This window comes from Fistularia commersonii, chromosome 34 (assembly GCF_037954325.1).
Source record: "Fistularia commersonii isolate RoL2024-O1a breed Wild chromosome 34, RoL_Fcom_v1.0, whole genome shotgun sequence".
Lineage (NCBI taxonomy): Eukaryota > Metazoa > Chordata > Actinopteri > Syngnathiformes > Fistulariidae > Fistularia > Fistularia commersonii.
The window spans coordinates 11,101,682-11,120,030 of record NC_141317.1 but is presented as its reverse complement, the minus strand read 5'-3'; the positions used below and the strand labels follow the sequence as shown (position 1 = coordinate 11,120,030).

Genomic DNA, 18,349 nt, shown 5'->3' with positions numbered 1-18,349 from the left:
AAAACTAAAATGTAAATCTAAATCTTTTTTTCCTTCGGTCTTTTCCCTTCAGGTGTCGCCACAGCGAGTCAACCTTCTCCATCTAACCCTATTCTCTGGATCCTCCTCTCTCACACCAACTACCTTCATATCTTCTCTCACTACGTCCATGAATCTTCTCTCTGGTCTTCCTCCAGACCTCTTGCCTGGCAGCTCCAATTCCAGCATCCGTCTACCAATATATTCTCTATCCCTCCTCTGTCCATGACCCAACCATCTCCGTCTGGCTTCTCTGACCTTCTCTCCAAAACATCTAACATGTGCTGTTCCTCTGATGGACTCATTCCTGATCCTCTCCATCCTGGTCACTCCCAAAGAGAACCTCAACATCTTCATCTCTGCAACCTCTAGTTCTGCCTGCTGTCTTTTGGTCATTGTTACAGTTTCTAGTCCAAACATCATCTCTGGTCTCACCACTGTCTTGTACACCTTTCCTTTCATTTTGGCTGATGGTTTTCTATCACATAGTATCCCTGACACTTTTCTCCACCCATTCCAACCTGCTTGGACCTGTCTTCTCCATCTTCCACACTCTCCTATGCTCTGGAAAGTTAACCCCAAGTACCTGAAATCCTCCAACTTCCACCGTTCCACCCAAGTTCCTTTCATTCACACATCTATATTCTGTCTTGCTGCAAGTAACCTTCATTCCTCTCCTTTCCAAAGCATACCTCCCCCTCTCTAGATTTTCCTCTACCTGTTGTCTGCTCTCACTACAGATCACAATGTCATCCGCAAACATCATGGTCCATGGGGATTCCTGTCTAACCTCATCTGTCAGCTACTGCATCTGTAGTACTCTTCCTAGGCATGAAGCCATACTGCTGTTCACAAATACTGACTTCTGCTCTCAGTCTAGTTTCCACTACTCTTTCCCATAACTTCATTGTATGGCTCATCAACTGTATCCCTCTCTAGTCGCCACAATTGTGCACATCCCCTTTATTCTTAAAAATAGGCACCATCACACTTTGCCTCCATTCTTCAGGCATCTTCTCACTCTAAGATCCTGTTGAATAATAAGAGTCAGAAACTCTACCGCTTACACATTTCAAGAGGTAAATCATCAGGACCCACTGCCTTTCCACAAAATCTTGAATTAAAATGTAAGACTAAAACGTAAATCTAAATCTAAAAGGTAAAACTGAAATGTAAATCTAAATCTAAAAGGTAAAACTGAAATGTAAATCTAATACTAAAATGCAAATCTAAAATGTAAAACTAAAGTGTAAATCTAAATCTAGATCTAAAATGAAAAACTGAAATGTAAATCTAAATCTAAAATGTAAAATTGAAATGTAAATCTAATAGTAAAGTTTAAATCTGAAATAAAACCTAAATCTAAATCCAAAATGTAAATGCAAAGTCTAAATTTTGAAATCTAAATTAAATCTAAAACCTTAGTCCAAATGTTCTGACCGGACACAGATGATCCCACCAGACCCTCAGCTGGGCCAGACTCAGGAGACTCCGGAGAAAGTGGGAAAGTATTTTAATTTTTTTTTAACCTGTCTTTATTCGATTTCAGGACGGTCATCTTCTTTGACCGTCCTCCGTAAAGCAGCGATGGCGTCGAGGCGCTCGGCCCTAAAGACAAGGCGGAGCAGCAGGCTTGTGGCGCCACCTGGTGACTAGAATCCGGAAGCGCTGGACTTCAGACGTCCTCGTCCGGACCTGCGTCGAACACTCAAAAGGACCGGTCGTGGTCCATCAGCTCTGGCTCCATCAGAAACAGCTATCATCAGTAAGATGTAGCTCGAAGATCCTCAGGTACTGTCACCACCGGCTCACGGTCCTTCAGAAGCCGCTAACGGTCAATCGGAACAGATTATGATCTATAAGAAGCTGCCTGGGGACCATCACCTAGTGTCAGAACCAGCTCAGCGTCCTTCAATATTGGCTGAGCATCTGTCAGAACCAGCGATGATCTGAAAGAGGCAGTTCCTGGAGCCTCAGGGTCTGTCAGAAATAGCACAGGGACCTTAGGGGTCCATTAGAACCAGATCGGGATCCATCAGAACCAGCTCAGAAACCCTTGAGATTAAGAATGAATAGACTTCAATTTTTCCAATCATTTTTTGCAAACAGAGGAGAACCTCGGTTTGTTCCAGAGGCCAATATTATCGCCCACTTCCCTGATCAAACAATGAATGAATGTCTTTTCTCTTGATCCGACGACGCGACAAAGTGACACCGAGTTTCTTGGATTCATTTTCTCAGCATCCAGCAGGAGAAGCGACTCCGGAGAAGGAAAACCCAGCAAAGAAGTGTTCTGTGCCTTAACCCACAAACAGTGAATAAAACCAAATGAGGACAGGAGTCGTGTGGAGTGAGCGGATGAGCGGAAGGAGGTCATTTCAGGAGGGGTGCTCCTTTGGAGGCAACACCTCCAGCTTTGGCCTTCATTGACCCTCTGAGGAGGCGGCCGATCCACGACATCACTGTTGGCGGCCCGGCGACTGCACCGCACCGCAGTGGAGACGCGTCACACACCGCTGTGCTCCCGGATCCAGTGGCGGTAGCGGGCGACCAGCGTGTAGACGCCGGGCTTGTTCCTGCGGCCGCAGCCGTCGCCCCAACTCACCACGCCGGCCAGGAAGACGCGCCCACCGGGGCCGGACACCGACAGCGGCCCCCCGGAGTCGCCCTGCGGGCGGAAAGGCCAAGTTACTTTGGAAGGGATACTGAAGTTAAAGTCCGGCGGCGAGGAGCTCCTTGGCCCGAGGCACGGGGTCACCTGGCAGGCGTCCACGCCGCCCCGCAGAACGCCGGCGCACAGCATCCTGTCCGTCACCTCGTCCGACATCTGGTTCCGGCACACCGTGCTGTTGATGATCCGGACCTCCGCCTTCTGCAGGACCTGCGCCGCCCCACCTGCACGGGGACAGCGGACGCCCGGTCAAACGCGACGATCTCCTCCGAGCGAGCCATGAAACCTCCGTTAAGAGGAGACCGGCTGGTTTGGGCTGAAGGACCGGCTGCGCAAGTCTTCACAAAGACCAGCAGAAGGTTCCGATCTGACCAGACCATCAGGTTGTGGAAAGGATTGAAGAAAGAACGAATGTATGAATCCATCATCAGATGGAAGCAGCTGGCTGGGGGCTTCTTCACCGAGGCTTCAGCCTCACGACTGTCCAGAACAATGCATCGGTAAGTGTGTGTGTGTGTGTGTGTGTGTGTGTGTGTCTGAGACAGTGGAGACACTGGGGAGCATCAAAATGATGGTGTTCTTCTCCAAACAGTCAAAGAAGAAAAAGAGTCCATACAGTCGCTGAAATGATTAGGAGATGTTCTTTACCCACCTCCCTCCCTGGTGGCCCCCCAGCCAGTGATCCACGCCGTCTGACCGGCCTGGAAGTGGTGGTCCGGCGCCGGCAGGCAGATGGGCCAGATGTTCTGGTTGAGGACGACGTCGGCGTCCAGCTCCATCAGGGCGATGTCGTTGTCGTAGGTCAGAGGGTTGTAATCCTGGTGAGCCACGATGCTCCGCAGCTTCCTGCTGACCGTCCACTCGCCGGTCTGACCCTGGACACGCTGGCCCAGCAGGGCCTCCCATTGGTCGGCCCGGGAGTTCCTGCGGGCGGGACCAGAGCCGTGCGCTCACGGAGCCGGTCTAGGAGACGCGACCGAACGGCGAGGAGACGGAGCTCCTACCTGCCGGCGGCGCTGTCCTGGACGCAGTGGGCGGCCGTCAGCAGCCACCTGCGACTCAGCACCGAGGCGCCGCACACATGACCTTTGCCACCGGCGTGGAGGCTGACCTGCCACGGCCACTCCCCCTCCCGAGAGTCCTGACCGCCAACTATACGAGAGCTCCGGTACGGCCGGATGCCGCATTCTGCTCACACACACACACACACACACACATACACACTCTTCAACTAACACATCAGTGTCTGTCTGTCTGTCCTTGTTTTTGTGTGTGTGTGTGAGAGACACACACCGCAGTTGTCCTCGTCAGACGCGTCCCCGCAGTCGTCCTGTCCGTCACACTCGGCGTTGGCTTTGGTGACACAGCGGCTGTTTCGGCAGCGAAAGGCGTGTTCAGGACACACTGCAACACACACACACACACACACACGCTGAAGCACACAGCAAGCAACAACACACACACCAAAGGACGGCAGGACAGTTTCCTCCCTGAGGTCCAAAGACCACGCTGTTCAGAGGGAAAGCTCACCCGGGTGTTTGGCTTAAAGTTCTGACTCAACTCCTGTCTCAGAACTGCAGATACTTTGATACACTGGATCTGGAAGAGGTTTCACGAGATAGCGATCACACTCTCCTCCCTTTTGGGTATTTTCCCTGATGTGGTTACGATGTGCTAAAGGACAATCCCAGCTTGTCGGTGACTAACGGATGCTAACAGAGTTAGCACGTAGCAAACAGCTGGCTTTGTTTTTGTTTCTGAGATCAGAGATCATCCAAGCACCATTCAGAACTGGTCAAATTAATTAGAGGCTTCATAATTAACTATTGGCATCATCACATTTCAATATTTGTTATCATTGGCAGGAGAGCTTACATTAGCGGCCTTCATGCTAGCCCCATAATATTTCCTGTTGCAATTCTAATGGAAGCTGGAGGTGCCGACAGAGGGTGGAGGTGCTCACGGTGGGTGATGATGCAAACAGAGGCTGGAAGGTGCTAGCAGAAAGATGAGGCATCCTTTGTAGTTTTTTCAGATCTCAATGTTTGATTGCAGCCTATAAATGGCCCTCAGGAGGTCTGTCATATCAAATGAAGTTCACCGATGCTCAAGTATAGAGAGAAGATGGTGCTCCTCACATGTCTCACAGGAGGCCTCATCGGATCCATCGGCGCAGTCACGGTTTCCGTCACACCTTCTCCTCTCTGGGACGCAGCGGCCGTTCCTGCAGAGGAACTCTCCTGCCCTGCATCCAGCTGAGAACACACACACATGTGCTCTCACTCTTCTCTTCACAAGATGGTCAGCAGAGCAGGAGAACAAGAAACTTCATTTCCCATGATTCTTAGATACTGCCCCGAATGAAGGGGGAGGCTTGTCTTCCTCCAGATCTGTGTTTGAACATGGAGTTATGGAGTTTGTGAAGACTGACTTCCACCGCCTAGAACTGACTAACTACCACTGCTTCCCACTAACTACTGCTGACCAACTAACAATGACTACCGCTGACGTTAACTAACTGCCACTGGCTAACTACCACTGACTTCAAGTTACTACCACTGACTGACTAGCAGCGACCTCTACTTACTACCACTGCTTCCCACTGTCTAACTACCACTGACCAACTAACACTGACTTCAGCTAACTACCACTGACTAACTAGCGCTGACCTCCACTAACCACGACTGTCAGGCCAAACTGCCCCTGTCTAGCAGCACTGCAGTCCCTCGACAGCCTCCATGTCTCCAACCCTGAGTATGAAAATGCTTCTGGAAGATGCCATTGAAGTGATGGACCGGTTGGGCCGGCTGGAGGTGTGTGTGTGTGTGTGTGTGTGTGTGTGTGTGTGTGTGTGTGTGTGTGTGTGAAAATGGGTGGAGCTGTAACTTCTATAGTTTGGTGCAGATTCATGCACAGCTCAGCAGCAAGGAGTGGTTTCCTGGATTCCAGCAAGAACGGCGACCAGCTGGTTTTGGACCTCCGGAGTCACAGACCCACTGGTCGACTGTCCGACGCACCGCAGTTCCCCTCGTCTGTACCATCTCCGCAGTCATCGGACCCATCACACTCCCAGAACTTGGGTTTGCAGAGGCCATTCTTGCACTGGAGATGGAAGGACCTGCACTCTGAGCAAAGACAAGGAGAACCACCACGTGACTTAACCACTCTTCTGCAGCGGAGCGCTCTACCGTGTCTTCTCCCCATGTTCTCCTGCCTGAGTTCTCAAACTGGTTCTTTACTCTTGGACTCTTTGTATTCATGTCTTCCGAAGCGTTACCTCGTAGTCCCCAGCTCACCCCCCCTCTTCTTTTGTTCTGATCCCTCCTGAGGAAGGTCCTCCTACATGAAGCTTACTGGCTGCTCCTCCTGAAGCTCCAGCCGCAGGTGTTGACCAGCAGCGGGTCTGCACTGCAGCTGAAGGTCTGGAGAGGAAGATTGGCAAGTTGAAGCTCACCGCAGCCGTCTTCGTCGCTGTCGTCTCCGCAGTCATTCCAGCCGTCGCACCGCAGGGTCGAGTTGATGCAGAGGTTGCTGGAGCAGCGGAACTTTCCTGGACAAGCTGGTCCGCCGGTTCAGAAACAGAGGAGAACTCAGAACTCCGGGCACACCCGGTTCTTTTCTGAGAGCGTGTTCTTACGATCGGTCGGAGCGAAGCCCTCGTACTCGGCGGCGAAGCCCTGGTGGACTAAGGACGAGTCCGAGCGGAAGGTGACGGTCATCCTGTTGCTTCTGCTGGTGAGCACCGCGGTCTTCGGTTTACTGCCGCACAGTCTGAGGGACAGGAGGAAGGGCTGGTGATGCCTTCAGGGACAGTCAGGACAGACATGAAATCAGCAACAGGAGACGTGGATCCACCGACCTCTGGTCGTCAACAGCGACATAATCTTGGCTGCACTGCTGACTGAGGTTCCCCAGGTAGAACCTTCTGAACTGGAGTTTCACAAACTTTTCTTTTGAGACCTCAAGACAAAGAAGGGGAAGTTCAGCAGACTGTGATCGAGCCACTTCTTGCCCAACTGAGGACCCCTTCGTACCTGGATGTTCCACACACAGTGGCTCTGAGGAGGGTAGTTGGAGGGGAAGAATGGTGAGGAGAAGGAACCTCGGTCTTCCGTCAACGTTCCTCCGCAACCTACGTGAGGAGAACAAAGCCGCCGACATCACATCACGTGGAGGTCAGAGGTCAGTGGCCCCTGACCTCCCGGAAGAGCCAGCAGGGAACGAGACGAAAGCTTTAAGCCTCTGAAGTGACAAAGAACTCCGTGCGCGTCCTCATCAGACGGCCACCAGCTCAGCGGACACATCACCGTGACCACACCGTGAAGAACACAGTGACAACTCGCCATGAAGATATCACAGTGGCATCATGGTGACTTCACAAGCTCCTACAGAGGGCCAGCCAGAGGTTCGGATCAGGTCACGGAGGGATCAATGGTGCGACCGCAAAATATCAGCAGCCGGAGCCGATCATTGAATGGAAAAAGGCTCTCATTCAAACAGAATCCTGTTTGAATGAGATGGAGTTTGAGAGCTTCACGGAGGCTGAGAGCTTATAGAAGTTTGAGAGCTTCACAGGGGCTGAGAGCTTCAGCTGCTTCCTACTTGGTTCTGTCACTCTGATCTGAGAGACGCTGGCTCGGAATCCTGGGAAGTTCTTCTCCTGGCTGGTCAGCAGTGTCAGCAGAAGGACGTTCCCCGAGGACAGGAAGGACAGAGACTCATGAGGGAACCCGCACAGCCTGGAGAACACGGAAAACATGGGGGTTAGCGAACACGCACACTGAAGATGGCTGCGTGCATGCGTGTGTTTGTCTGTGGAGGTCAGGGTTGGAGGTCAGAGGTCGGGGTTGGAGGTCATTACATTACATTAAATTACAATCGTTTGGCAGACGCTTTTATCCAAAGCGACTTACAAGAAGTGCAATTCAGTCACCGAAAATCTGAAGTACCAGAAGCCAGAAGTCAAAAGTGACCACTCAACCAAAAAGCCACCTCAGAACCATAAACATACTGATATCCTTTTCATCGATTTTTGGGGGAGGGAATGGGGGGTCTAAGTGCCATTAGTCAGGTCAGAGGTCAAGGGTCAGGCAGGCAACAGGGCAGAGGGTGATTCCAAATCTGAGCCATGAGTTAGACTGATGGTTCCTCCTGAAGGACAAGGTCATCAGACGTTCAGAGGTCAGTCCTGGTTGGCCTGCTGAGCTGCAAGGGTTCAGCCGGTCCAGAAGGAGGCTGAGACAGCTTGGTGAGGAAGGAGGGTCTGGATTCTAAAGCCTGACTATCTCCTGGAAAGGTCCTAAGTGGAGCTGTGAGTTGGTCAGAAGGTGTGTCTCACTCGGTGAGGACGCGGTGCTCAAGGGGGGCCAGGGAGTCGTAGACCTTGATGAAGTCCTGCTGGCAGTCGTCCTCCAGGATCAGCGTCTGGAAGTCCAGACGGACGAGATGGCCCGCGTCGGCCCGGAGGTGCCACTGCAGGAAGATGTTGGACGGGTAGGAGGAATCGGGGAACCCCGGAGACAGGAGGACACCTCCGTCCCGCACGTGGACATTGAAGGACTTCCTACCTGTAAAAATGAACCCATACAGAATCATCGGTCAGCCCCGTCTAAACGTCATCACCGGTAGGAGGAGAAGAACCGCAATGTTCTCCCGCCACACGCTCATCAGGTTTTGATCCAGACATGGACGAGACAGCTTCTCACAACAAGGAGGCTGTGATGGATGACCTTCTCTGCCTTCATTGAGGTGGTGATTCTGTTTCAGAGTCTAAAGACCTGAAAGGTAATGTTCCTGCTACAACAGTGAGACACACCTTCTGATGCCTGAAGCACCCGGGACCTACTTTTACCACAAAAGCGTCAGTGACTGAAAACATCTCAGAACTTCAAGTGAATCCTTCCTTTGAAGTTCCCCAGGAATGAAAAGGAGAATTCGGTTCTTACTGATTATCGACGAGCTGGTCATGCGTGGATCGATAGCTGCAAAGACAGGAGACATATTTTACATGTTGGGGTTCCATCAGGTCTTCTCACTGAGCTCAGAACAATGTCTTTGCCCCCCGGCCCGTCTCCAGCAAAGGTCCTCCTGCGGTCAGAAGATTTGGGTGGGGTCTGCAGGGCGTCTCGGGGGGCCTTCAGAGGGGGGGGTTAATGTGGAGGTCTAAGGGGATGGAGGTCTATAAGGAGACTTCCCATATGTCGCGTATATTTGGTGTGAGCTCCGCTTCACCATCTGGTGAAGGATTAGGACCCACTGGAGAAGAAGGCTTGGCTGCTGATCATCATTGTCCAATAGATGAAGAGCGAAGTGATAATTATGGGGTCAAATGATGGGTCTGGAGAGTCATTTGACCTCGTCATGGCAACGGGACTGGCTTACTGTCTTGGAGATGTTTGGCCTCTCATCAGAAGGGCTCCTTTCCCTCTGCAGAGGGGCGATGCCTTCAGGAGAGTGAACCAGTCCCGTTTCGAGGACGAGCGCCACCACCGGGATGACCCAGGACCTTCACAGGGGGGCGCTTCAGACAAAGACCGTCGGGTTGCATGGCGGTCAAACCTCTCGACAGGATACTGCTGACCATGAGGGGGTCGGTGACCTTCTGCAGCAGCCTCCCCTGGTGGTCGGAGGAACTTTGTGCCACCACCTCCAGGGACTGGACAGCCTGGTCTACAGCCCCCTGCTGGGGGCCGGGGACGAGGAACTCTGCCTGGTAGTACGCGGTGACGCCATCCTGGCCTCCAGCCCCTCCCTCGCTGAGAAGACACAAACAGGAAGGAGCCGCTAGCTTAGCTTAGCACCCCTAGCACTTAACAAAAATGCCATGTGCTGGTGACCAAACCAGGTGACCATACCTGAAGGCCTGGACAGACCAGCCTGTGAAGAACTTGGACAACAGTGAGTTCTTGTTGTACATGACCTTCAGCTGGAAGACACAATGGCCGAAGGATCAAATCCAATCACGTTCCTGAAGGAACGAATCAACCACTCAGTGGCCCGGTGTGGAGGTCCCGTGGACTTATGGGATCGGTCGCAGATGGACGTGACGGCTGGACATCACAACGTTCTGAATGGCTCATATTTTTAGGAAATGAGGTTTACTTCTAGCTAAGGCGGTTTCCTGTTTTAAACGGATGACGATGAACATCTGTAGCTCAAGATGTTTCCTCAGTCCATGTGTCTCGTGACTCACCTGCTGGCCGACCAGAGACGCCAGCTCCTCAAACTCTGGGCTGCTGGGATCTTCATAAGCTGCCAGGAACCGCCGGCTGTCGATCCCCATGGAGCCGATGTAGATCCTCTTCACATGTTCGTCGCTGTGCACTGAAGACACAGAAGAACAAGAAACAAGAGACAAGGTTTCAGTTTAGAACCACAATCAGAAAACATCTAACCGGATTCTGCCTGCCGAGGTCAACGCCGTCTTTTAGAATTCAGAGACACCCGAAGACCTTCTTGGAGAGATCGGTGACATCTGCTGTCTTCTTCATAGTGTCTGCTGGCAGTGGGGGTGCAATCTCCATCGGGACATGAGGAGAACTGCCATGTTCTCCCACCACACACTCGTCTCAGTTGGTTTCAGTAAGCTACTGAACCAGGTCAAATCGGGCTTCGTACGGCCCGCCAAGAATCCTCATCCAACCAGCTTGGACTTGAACTTTTATTCCAAATGAAACCCATTTTTTTGGACTTTTCCCTGAACACATGGTGCACTCCTCACACACACTGACCTTTGTGGGAGTGTGACGTATTACTCTCTGCGCCACTTCTTTACTTTGCGCTTCGAACCCTTCTGGGAAAATGAGCAGATCAGGGAAAAGACAAGTGGACAGCGAGAAGAGGGCGTGAACGGACAAATATATATTTCTTCACCGGAGTGCCTGATGTGCCAAGAAACTGTTACCATTTTCAAAGAATACAATATCAGCTGGTAGGCCGCCACGCAGCATGCTAACTTTGCTAGCGAGCGGTCAACACAGGAACGGGGAGGCCACGGCTCGGAGGTCAGCATTTATCTATGTCACAGATGAACAGCAATTTGAGAGTCGAGTACCGAAGCAAGTTAAATGTCGGCATTCAAATGAGTCATCGGCCATGTGTCCGAACGTCCGCGGGACACCACACGAGCTGCCCGCGTTGTTTGTCCTGACCTACAAGTGTGTGCAGAAATTCAGCATTACCAACACCAACGGAGCCCCTCGCAGATCCAAGTTAACTGGCCGGCGCCTCGCACCCATCCTGATGATCGCCACAACAAAACTAACTCCAGACTCTGATGCACCATGAGCCCTGCACATCCACGTCCGCCTCATCTGCCCGACCGGCTGACCCCTGACCCCTCACACCCGCTGAGGATGCCGGGCGGAAAGGCCGCCTACTTTCGGGTTACATCTAAACCGTAGACATTCACGGATGAGCAACTTCTCTGAAAGGACAAAGGGAGGGAAGCTATTCTGAAGACTGTCTACCTTCATCAAGGGGATGGTTCTAAAGACGTCCCCCAACACACACCTTGGCATGAATGTTAAATATGGACCTAAGTGCCTCTGACTCGGGAGACGGAAAGAAGGTCTGAAGATCCATCACACCTTCTCCCCTCCTGAAGGAGACGCAGATCATTCACATCTGAAACCAACCATTCACCTCCTCTAATACCAATGACATCATGAATAAATTCTGATTGGCATTATTTCATGTCACCCCACACCATCTACACTGCACATACTGACACGCACACGCACACTATATATAGTATTCTAGAATAAGGTCATTGAACTGCATTTGTATTACACATTGAATTATTGTATTGGTGCGTTCATGTTTCTTGCATTTGTTTGTCACCACATTATCGTACTAGTATGTTATGTTAGTGTATTATTCTACTAAAGTATTACTTTATTTGTACATTACATTATGTGTTTCATAACATTAGCGTATTAATATATTAGTATATTGTTTTACAAATGTGTTAATTAGTAAGTGTATGATTATATTAGTATATTATTTTATGTGTATCATTATATAAGTGTATTGTTAAATGAATGTATTATTATTAGTATTATGATATGTGTGTTATTGTATTATTGTAACCCTCCGTGAGCTGTCACCTTAGCGTAGAAGAGGGGATTGTGTGTCCCAGTGATCCTGGGAGCTATGTTGTTGGAGGCTTTATGCCCCTGGAAGGCTCACCCAGGCAAACAGGTCCCAGGGGAGTGACCAGACTCAGTAGACCCCCATGAAGAAGAAATTTATTGGACCTGGTTTTCCCTTGCTCGGATGCAGATCACCCCCCCTGGAGCCCCGGCCCGGGGACGGAGCTGGGCAGCGAGCGCCTGGTGGCTGAGTCTGTACCCATGGGGCTCCGCCATGTACAGCCTGAAGGAACACCATGGGTCCCTCTTCCCCTGGGCTCACCACCCACAGAAAGGGTAAAGGGGATCAGGTGCGGCGTGAGCCGGGCAGTGGCTGGAGCGGCGGACCTAGGCGGTCCGATCCCCGGCTGGCTCTCGGGACATGGAATGTCACCTCTCTGGCGGGGAAGGAGCCCGAGCTGGTGCGCGGGGCTGAGAGATTCCAACTAGATATGGTCGGATTCACCTCGACGTACAGCATGGGGTCTGGAACCAGGCCTCTTGAGAGGGGCTGGACTCTGTTTTATTCTGGAGTTTCCCCCGGCAAGAGGCGTCGGGCAGGTGTGGGCATATTGATTGCCCCCCGTCTTGACACCTGGACGTTGGGGTTCAACCCGGCGGAGGAGAGAGTAGCCTCCCTCTGCCTTCAGGTGGGGGGACGGGTTCTGACTGTTGTTTGTGGCTCTGGACCCAACAGCAGTTCAGTTTACCCACCCTTTCTTGGGGTCCCCAGAGGGGCTGCTAGACCGCACTCCTACCGGAGACGCCCTCATTCTCCTGGGAGACTTTAATGCTCAATTAGGAAAGGACAGTGCAACTTGAAAGGGCGTGTTTGGGAGGAATGGACCCCTGATCCGAACCTGGGTGGTGTTTTGTTATTGGACTTCTGAGCTCGTCTTGTATTGTCCATAACGAACATAAAGGTGTCCATATGTGCACTTGGCACCAACACACCCTAGGCCACAGTTCTTTGATCAACCTTATGGTCATATCGTCAGATTGCGGCCGCATGTCCTAGACACTCGGGTAAAGAGAGGGGCGGAGCTGTCGACTGATCACCACCTGGTGGTGAGCTGGCTCCGAAGGTGGGGGAGGATGCCGGTCAGATCTGGCAGACCCAAACCGAATGTGAGGGTCTGCTGGGAACGCCTGGCAAGAGTCCCCTGTCAGAAGGAGTTTCAACTCCCACCTCCAGCAGAATAAAAACCACGTCTCGAGAGAGGCGGGAAACACTGAGTCCAAATGGGCCTTGTTCAGTGCTTCCATTGTCAAGGCGGCAGACCGGCACTGTGGTCGTGAGGTGGTCAGCACCTGTTGGGGCAGCAATCCTGGAACCTGCTGGTGGACTCCAGTGGCGAGGGATGCCGTCAAACTGAAGGAGTCCTATCAGGCCTCTCTGGCCTGTGGTGCTCAGCAGACAGCTGACAGGTACCGGCAGGCCAAGCGGCATAAGGCTTCGGTGGTTGCCGGGCAAAAACTCGAGCGTGGGAGGAGTTAGGGAGACCATGGAGAACGAGATTCTGGTCCACCATCCGGCAGCTCAGGAGGGGGAAGCAGTGCTCTGTCAACACTGTGAACAGTGGGAGCAGGGCGCTGCTGACCTCAACTCGAGACGTTGTAGATCGGTGGCAGGAATACCTCTGAGACCTCCTCAACCCCGTTGAAATGCCTTCCACTGAGGAAGCAGAGTGGGGGGACTCTGGAGTGGACACACCCATTTTGCGGGGCTGAAGTTGTTGAATCAGTAAAAAGTTCTTCAGTAGCAGGGCTCCAGGGGTGGATGAGGTCCACCCTGTGTTCCTTAAGGCTCTGGATGCTGCAGGGGTGTCCTGGCTGACGAGCCTCTTCTGCATCGCGTGGATGTCCAGGACAGTGCCGCAGGACTGGCAGACCAGGATGGTGATCCACTTTTGTAAAAGAGGGTTGGGAGGGTGTACTCCAACTACAAGGGGATCACACTCCTCAGCTTCCCTGGTAAGGTCTATTCAACGGTGCTGGAGAAGAGGGTCCGCCGGGTCGTTGAAACTCAAATCCAGGAGCGGTGTGGTTTTCTTCCTGGTCGTGGAAGAGTGGACCAGCTCCATACCCTCGGCAGGGTCCTCAAGGGGGCGTGGGAGTTTGCCAAACCAGTCAACATGTGATTTGTGGACCTGGAGAAGGCATTCGACTGTGTTCCGTGGCATATCCTGTGGTAAGTGCTCCGGGACTATGGGGTACCGAACCCTGTTGTACGGGCTGTTCGATCCCTGTATGATAAGTGTTTGGTCCGCATCGCCGGTTGAAAGTCGACCAGTTTCCGGTGAGTTGGACTCCGCCGGGGCTGCCCTTTGTCATGGGTCGAGGGGTTCCGGTGTGCTGGCCACAGAATCGAGTCTCTGAAGATGATGCGGTTCTGTTGGCTTCATCAGTCCATGATGTCCAGCTCTCACTCGAGCGGTTTGCAGCCGAGTGTGAAGCAGCCGGGATGAGGATCGGCATATGGTGCTCAACCGGAAACGGGTGGAATGCTCACTCCAGGTAGGGGAAGAAGTATCTTGGGGTCTTGTTCACGAGTGTGGGGAGGATGGAGCTGGAGATCCACAGGCAGATCGGTGAGGTGTCTGCAGGAATGCGAACTCTGTACCAGTCAGTCGTGGTGAGAAGGAGCTAAGCCAAAATACGAAGCTCTCAATTTACTGGTTGATCTACGTTCCCAACATCACCTATGGCCACGAGCTGTGGGTAGCGACCAAAAGAACGAGATCGCAGATACATATGGCCGAAATGAGTTTGATCCGCAGGGTGGTTGAACTCTCCCTTAGAGATAGGGGGAGAAGTTCAGTCATCCGGGAGGAGCTCGAAGTAGGGCTCCTCTGCATAGAGGAGTCCAGGATACCTTCAGGACGCCTCCCACGGGAGGTATTCCAGGCTTGTCAATCTAGGAGGACACCGTGGGGAGACCCATGACAAGCTGAAGAGACTCCGTCTCCAGGCCGGCCTGGGAACGCCTCGGGGTCCTCCCAGAGGAGCTGGACCATGTGGCAGGGGAGAGGGAGGTCTGGGCCTCTCTGCTCCACCTGCTGCCCCTGCGACCCTACTCTGGAAGATGGATGGAGGTAGGGATGTATAGATGTATTAGTGTATTATTATGTGAGTGTATTGTTATATCAAAGTATTATTATATAAGTGTGTTATTGTATTTATGTATTTTCATGATCGTGGTTGTGGTCACTGTAAGTTTTAGGAGGTTTAACTGACAGTCAGACCAGTTCTTTGTGAACCTACTTGTCCTTGAACTCCTCTTATTATTCTTATTAGCACTGTAATAGTACTGTAATTGTAGTAATTATTATAATCCCAGTTATGGCTCGATGGGCCCAGTGGGCGAGGTCTCACCGTGGAAACGCCACACCAGCAGTCCAGTGAGCAGAGCCAGGGCGACGGCGGCCAGCAGCAGGCCAACGCCCACCCAGAGCCTCTTGCGGTGGCGAGGGATCTTCTCCAGGTGTCTGGGATCTGGGGCAGGAAGGAACTGGAGGGAGGCGTCGCAGTCGCCACTCTGCGGAGAGAGAAGGTCCTCAGATACGCTGAGATGGATGGATCCATGAGAGCGCTCACAGCTCCACTCCACACGGCTGGAGGTCCATTGGGCCTGAGCGGGGCACGACATGGTTCTACTTGACACCAAACACACCAAGAATGGACCCGTTGCTCCTTCCGGGGATGCTCGGAGAAAAAACAGAGTGCTCAAGTAGCTTCGTTTAAATGTGGCGGGTTTCATTCTTCTCTGACCAATCAGGCGGTCTGATGACATTCTCAATGAGACCTTTAGCAGGGTGGGTACTACAGAAGAACCAGGTATTGCAGAAGAACCAGGTATTACAGAAGAACCAGGTATTACAGAAGAACCAAGTACTAAAGGAGAACCTGATACTGAAGAAGAAGTTGATACTACTGAAGAGTTGGGTACTACAGAAGAAGCGGGTACTGAAGAAGAAGCAGGTGCTGAAGAAGAAGTGGGTACTACTGAAGAAGTGGGTACTGAAGAAAAAGCGGGTACTACTGAAGAAGTGAGTATTGAAGAAGAAGCGGGTACTACTGAAGAAGTGAGTACCGAAGAAGTAGCGAGTACTACTGAAGAAGTGGGTACCGAAGAAGAAGCGGGTACCGAAGAAGCAGTGGATGCTGAGGAAGAAGCGAGTACTACTGAAGAAGAAGGTACTAAAGAAGAAGCGAGTACTTCTGAAGAAGTGGGTACTGTAGAAGAAGCAGGTACTACTGAAGAGGAAGCGGGTACTACTGAAGAAGTGGGTACTGAAGAAGAAGCGAGTACTACTGAAGAAGTGGATACCAAAGAAGAAGCGAGTACTACCGAAGAAGTGGGTACTGAAGAAGAAGCGGGTACTACTGAAGAAGTGGGTACCGAAGAAGAAGCGAGTACTACTGAAGAAGTGGATACCAAAGAAGAAGCGAGTACTACCGAAGAAGTGGGTACTGAAGAAGAAGCGGGTACTACTGAAGAAGCAAGTACTCCAGGGACCTGAATGGAGCTGCGTTGCTCGGGTTTCTTTGGACCCTCTTGGAAGCGAGGTTGGCGGTTGGATTGCTGAGCTCCTGCCAGCCTGCAGACCTGCTGCTGGACCAGTTCAGAGCGGACGCAGAGGACTCACCTGGGCCGCGCGGCTCCCGGGATCCGCGTCCATGAGGAGGAGGGGGAACTTCCGGTGCGTCCGGCCGCCGACGAGACGCGCGCTCTCGGAATATCGCTGTGGGCTCACGCGTTCACACGCACTTCGAGAAAACCCCGAGCGGGTCGCCGACGGCTCGTTTTCGGGACCGGCTCCGACCCGCGGCTGAGACCCGGGAGCGACGACGGGACGCGGAAGCTGCGGGGCGCGGGCACAGGCGCGGGCACGAGCCCAGGCGCAGCCGCTCTCCCGGCGTGCACCGCGCCGGCCCCGCCCCTCCCTCTGCGTGCGCGACGCCGCAGGTATGCAGAGACACCTGCGTTGCACGACACACCCGCACGGTCACGGAGGTCACTCTCCCAGGCACACGCACACGCAGGCGTGTGTGCGCGGGTGCGCACAGAATTCATCACGTGACCGGGTGAAGCCAGGAGTGTTAGTATAAGTGAAGGTGAAGGTGAAGAATGACAGAGACGTTCAGGTTCCTTGTCTTTATTAGTGGGTGAATATAGGCCTCTGTGCTTTAATTTTGTTTTCTCCTTCACTGGTTCACCACATCAACAGTTCACTGGAGGACCTCGACGTCCCGCCGGCGCAGGTGAGCTCCTGTGACCTCCGACGGGCAGCGGGACCACAGGACCCGACCGAGGGACCTTGCGACCATCTTGACCTTCTGTCAAGGTTCTGCGGGGATTTTGGAAACGTTTGTCGGACCGTGCGTTTCTGTCTGGAAGTCAGACCCGCCGGGAGGACATCAGGAGGACCTTTGATCGCTCGCTCTGACACGGAGCCCAAGTTCTGCCTCCATCCACCGATCGGTGGACTGAATGGAGAGGTTCTTGTCAGGACGTTCAAACAGTAGATGATCTCCCACCAACATTCTGAGAGCATCACCAAGGCATCCATGCAGGAGTGACGGCTTTGACCCAAATATGATTTGAGGAAGCTCCAACAGTCCCTCAGAAGTTTGGAGGACGCTACTTGATGGAGCGACGAAGACCATTCAGAACATTTAGAGGAGGGATAAAGAATAAGGTGTCTTCACACAATGCTCTCTTAATGAAACCGGAGGAGACGAAGTTCTCTCGCCCTTTGGAGACCATCAGGGGACTTTGTGGAAACCACGTTTCGATCTGGGATCGTGATCTTTTTAGCCACGGAGATGTTCTCAGAACATCTTTGGAGTGCCTGGTGACGGTTACCGCAGCAACGAGGACAAAAGGGGACGAAGATCCTTCCAGTGAACTCTCACTCTGTTCAACCTTCAGCTGCCGCAGAAAACAGATAAAATACCTACAACGGTATCATGCAGATAAGTGACGGCTCATCGACACGCACACAAACACACGCGCGCGCGCACACACACACACACACACACACACACGCGGAGGAACATGCCAGAATGATTTACCATGAAACTTAAATTAATCTCATACCAAATCCGTCGCTAACATCTTCGTCAGAGTCGATCATCCGATCACATGACCGGGTCTACTTCCTGTTCCCGCCCCTCGTCAGTCATCTGATCACATGACCATCTGCCTGCGGGGGCCTGGAGTCTCCTGGGCTTCACAGTCAGTTGAAATGGGTTTCTACTCTCTCGGTGGTGCGAACACTGGGTGCCGGAAACAAACCGAAGAGTCGTCATGCAAAAGGACGCCGGCGGTCTAACTCTACGGGAGGAGGACTCATGCGGGACGTCTCGCTGGCTCTTCTCTGGGACCGGGTCGGAAGATGCAGGTGAAAGTTTATGATACAAAATAGGTAAGAGTCCGTCTCCGGACGGATCCTGACCTGTGACATCACAGCCCGCCGCGGCCAATCGCACGCCGGCGACCGGCGGCTTCCCTCCGGACGAAGGC

At 52.5% G+C, this 18,349-nt stretch overlaps 1 protein-coding gene across 2 annotated transcripts; it reads right to left on the bottom strand.

Moving 5' to 3' along the window:
* Positions 1-2,096: 2,096 nt before the first annotated feature.
* Positions 2,097-16,762, bottom strand: LOC147214623 (suppressor of tumorigenicity 14 protein homolog). 2 transcript variants are annotated; one of them, XM_086141479.1, is made up of 19 exons: positions 16,470-16,762; positions 15,196-15,358; positions 9,882-10,012; positions 9,544-9,614; positions 9,248-9,444; positions 8,635-8,670; positions 8,028-8,256; positions 7,292-7,428; positions 6,724-6,821; positions 6,549-6,649; positions 6,327-6,460; positions 6,144-6,248; positions 5,683-5,814; positions 4,828-4,944; positions 3,983-4,093; positions 3,694-3,877; positions 3,342-3,613; positions 2,777-2,913; positions 2,097-2,686 (listed from the first exon to the last, which is right to left on the bottom strand). In XM_086141479.1, the coding sequence occupies exons 1-19, from the start codon at positions 16,500-16,502 to the stop codon at positions 2,525-2,527; spliced, it is 2,550 nt and encodes an 849-aa protein (XP_085997605.1). In that variant the 5' UTR covers positions 16,503-16,762; the 3' UTR covers positions 2,097-2,524. The 2 variants fall into 2 exon arrangements, with proteins under 2 accessions (XP_085997605.1, XP_085997607.1); XM_086141481.1 differs by having other exon boundaries at positions 5,707-5,814.
* Positions 16,763-18,349: the final 1,587 nt, after the last annotated feature.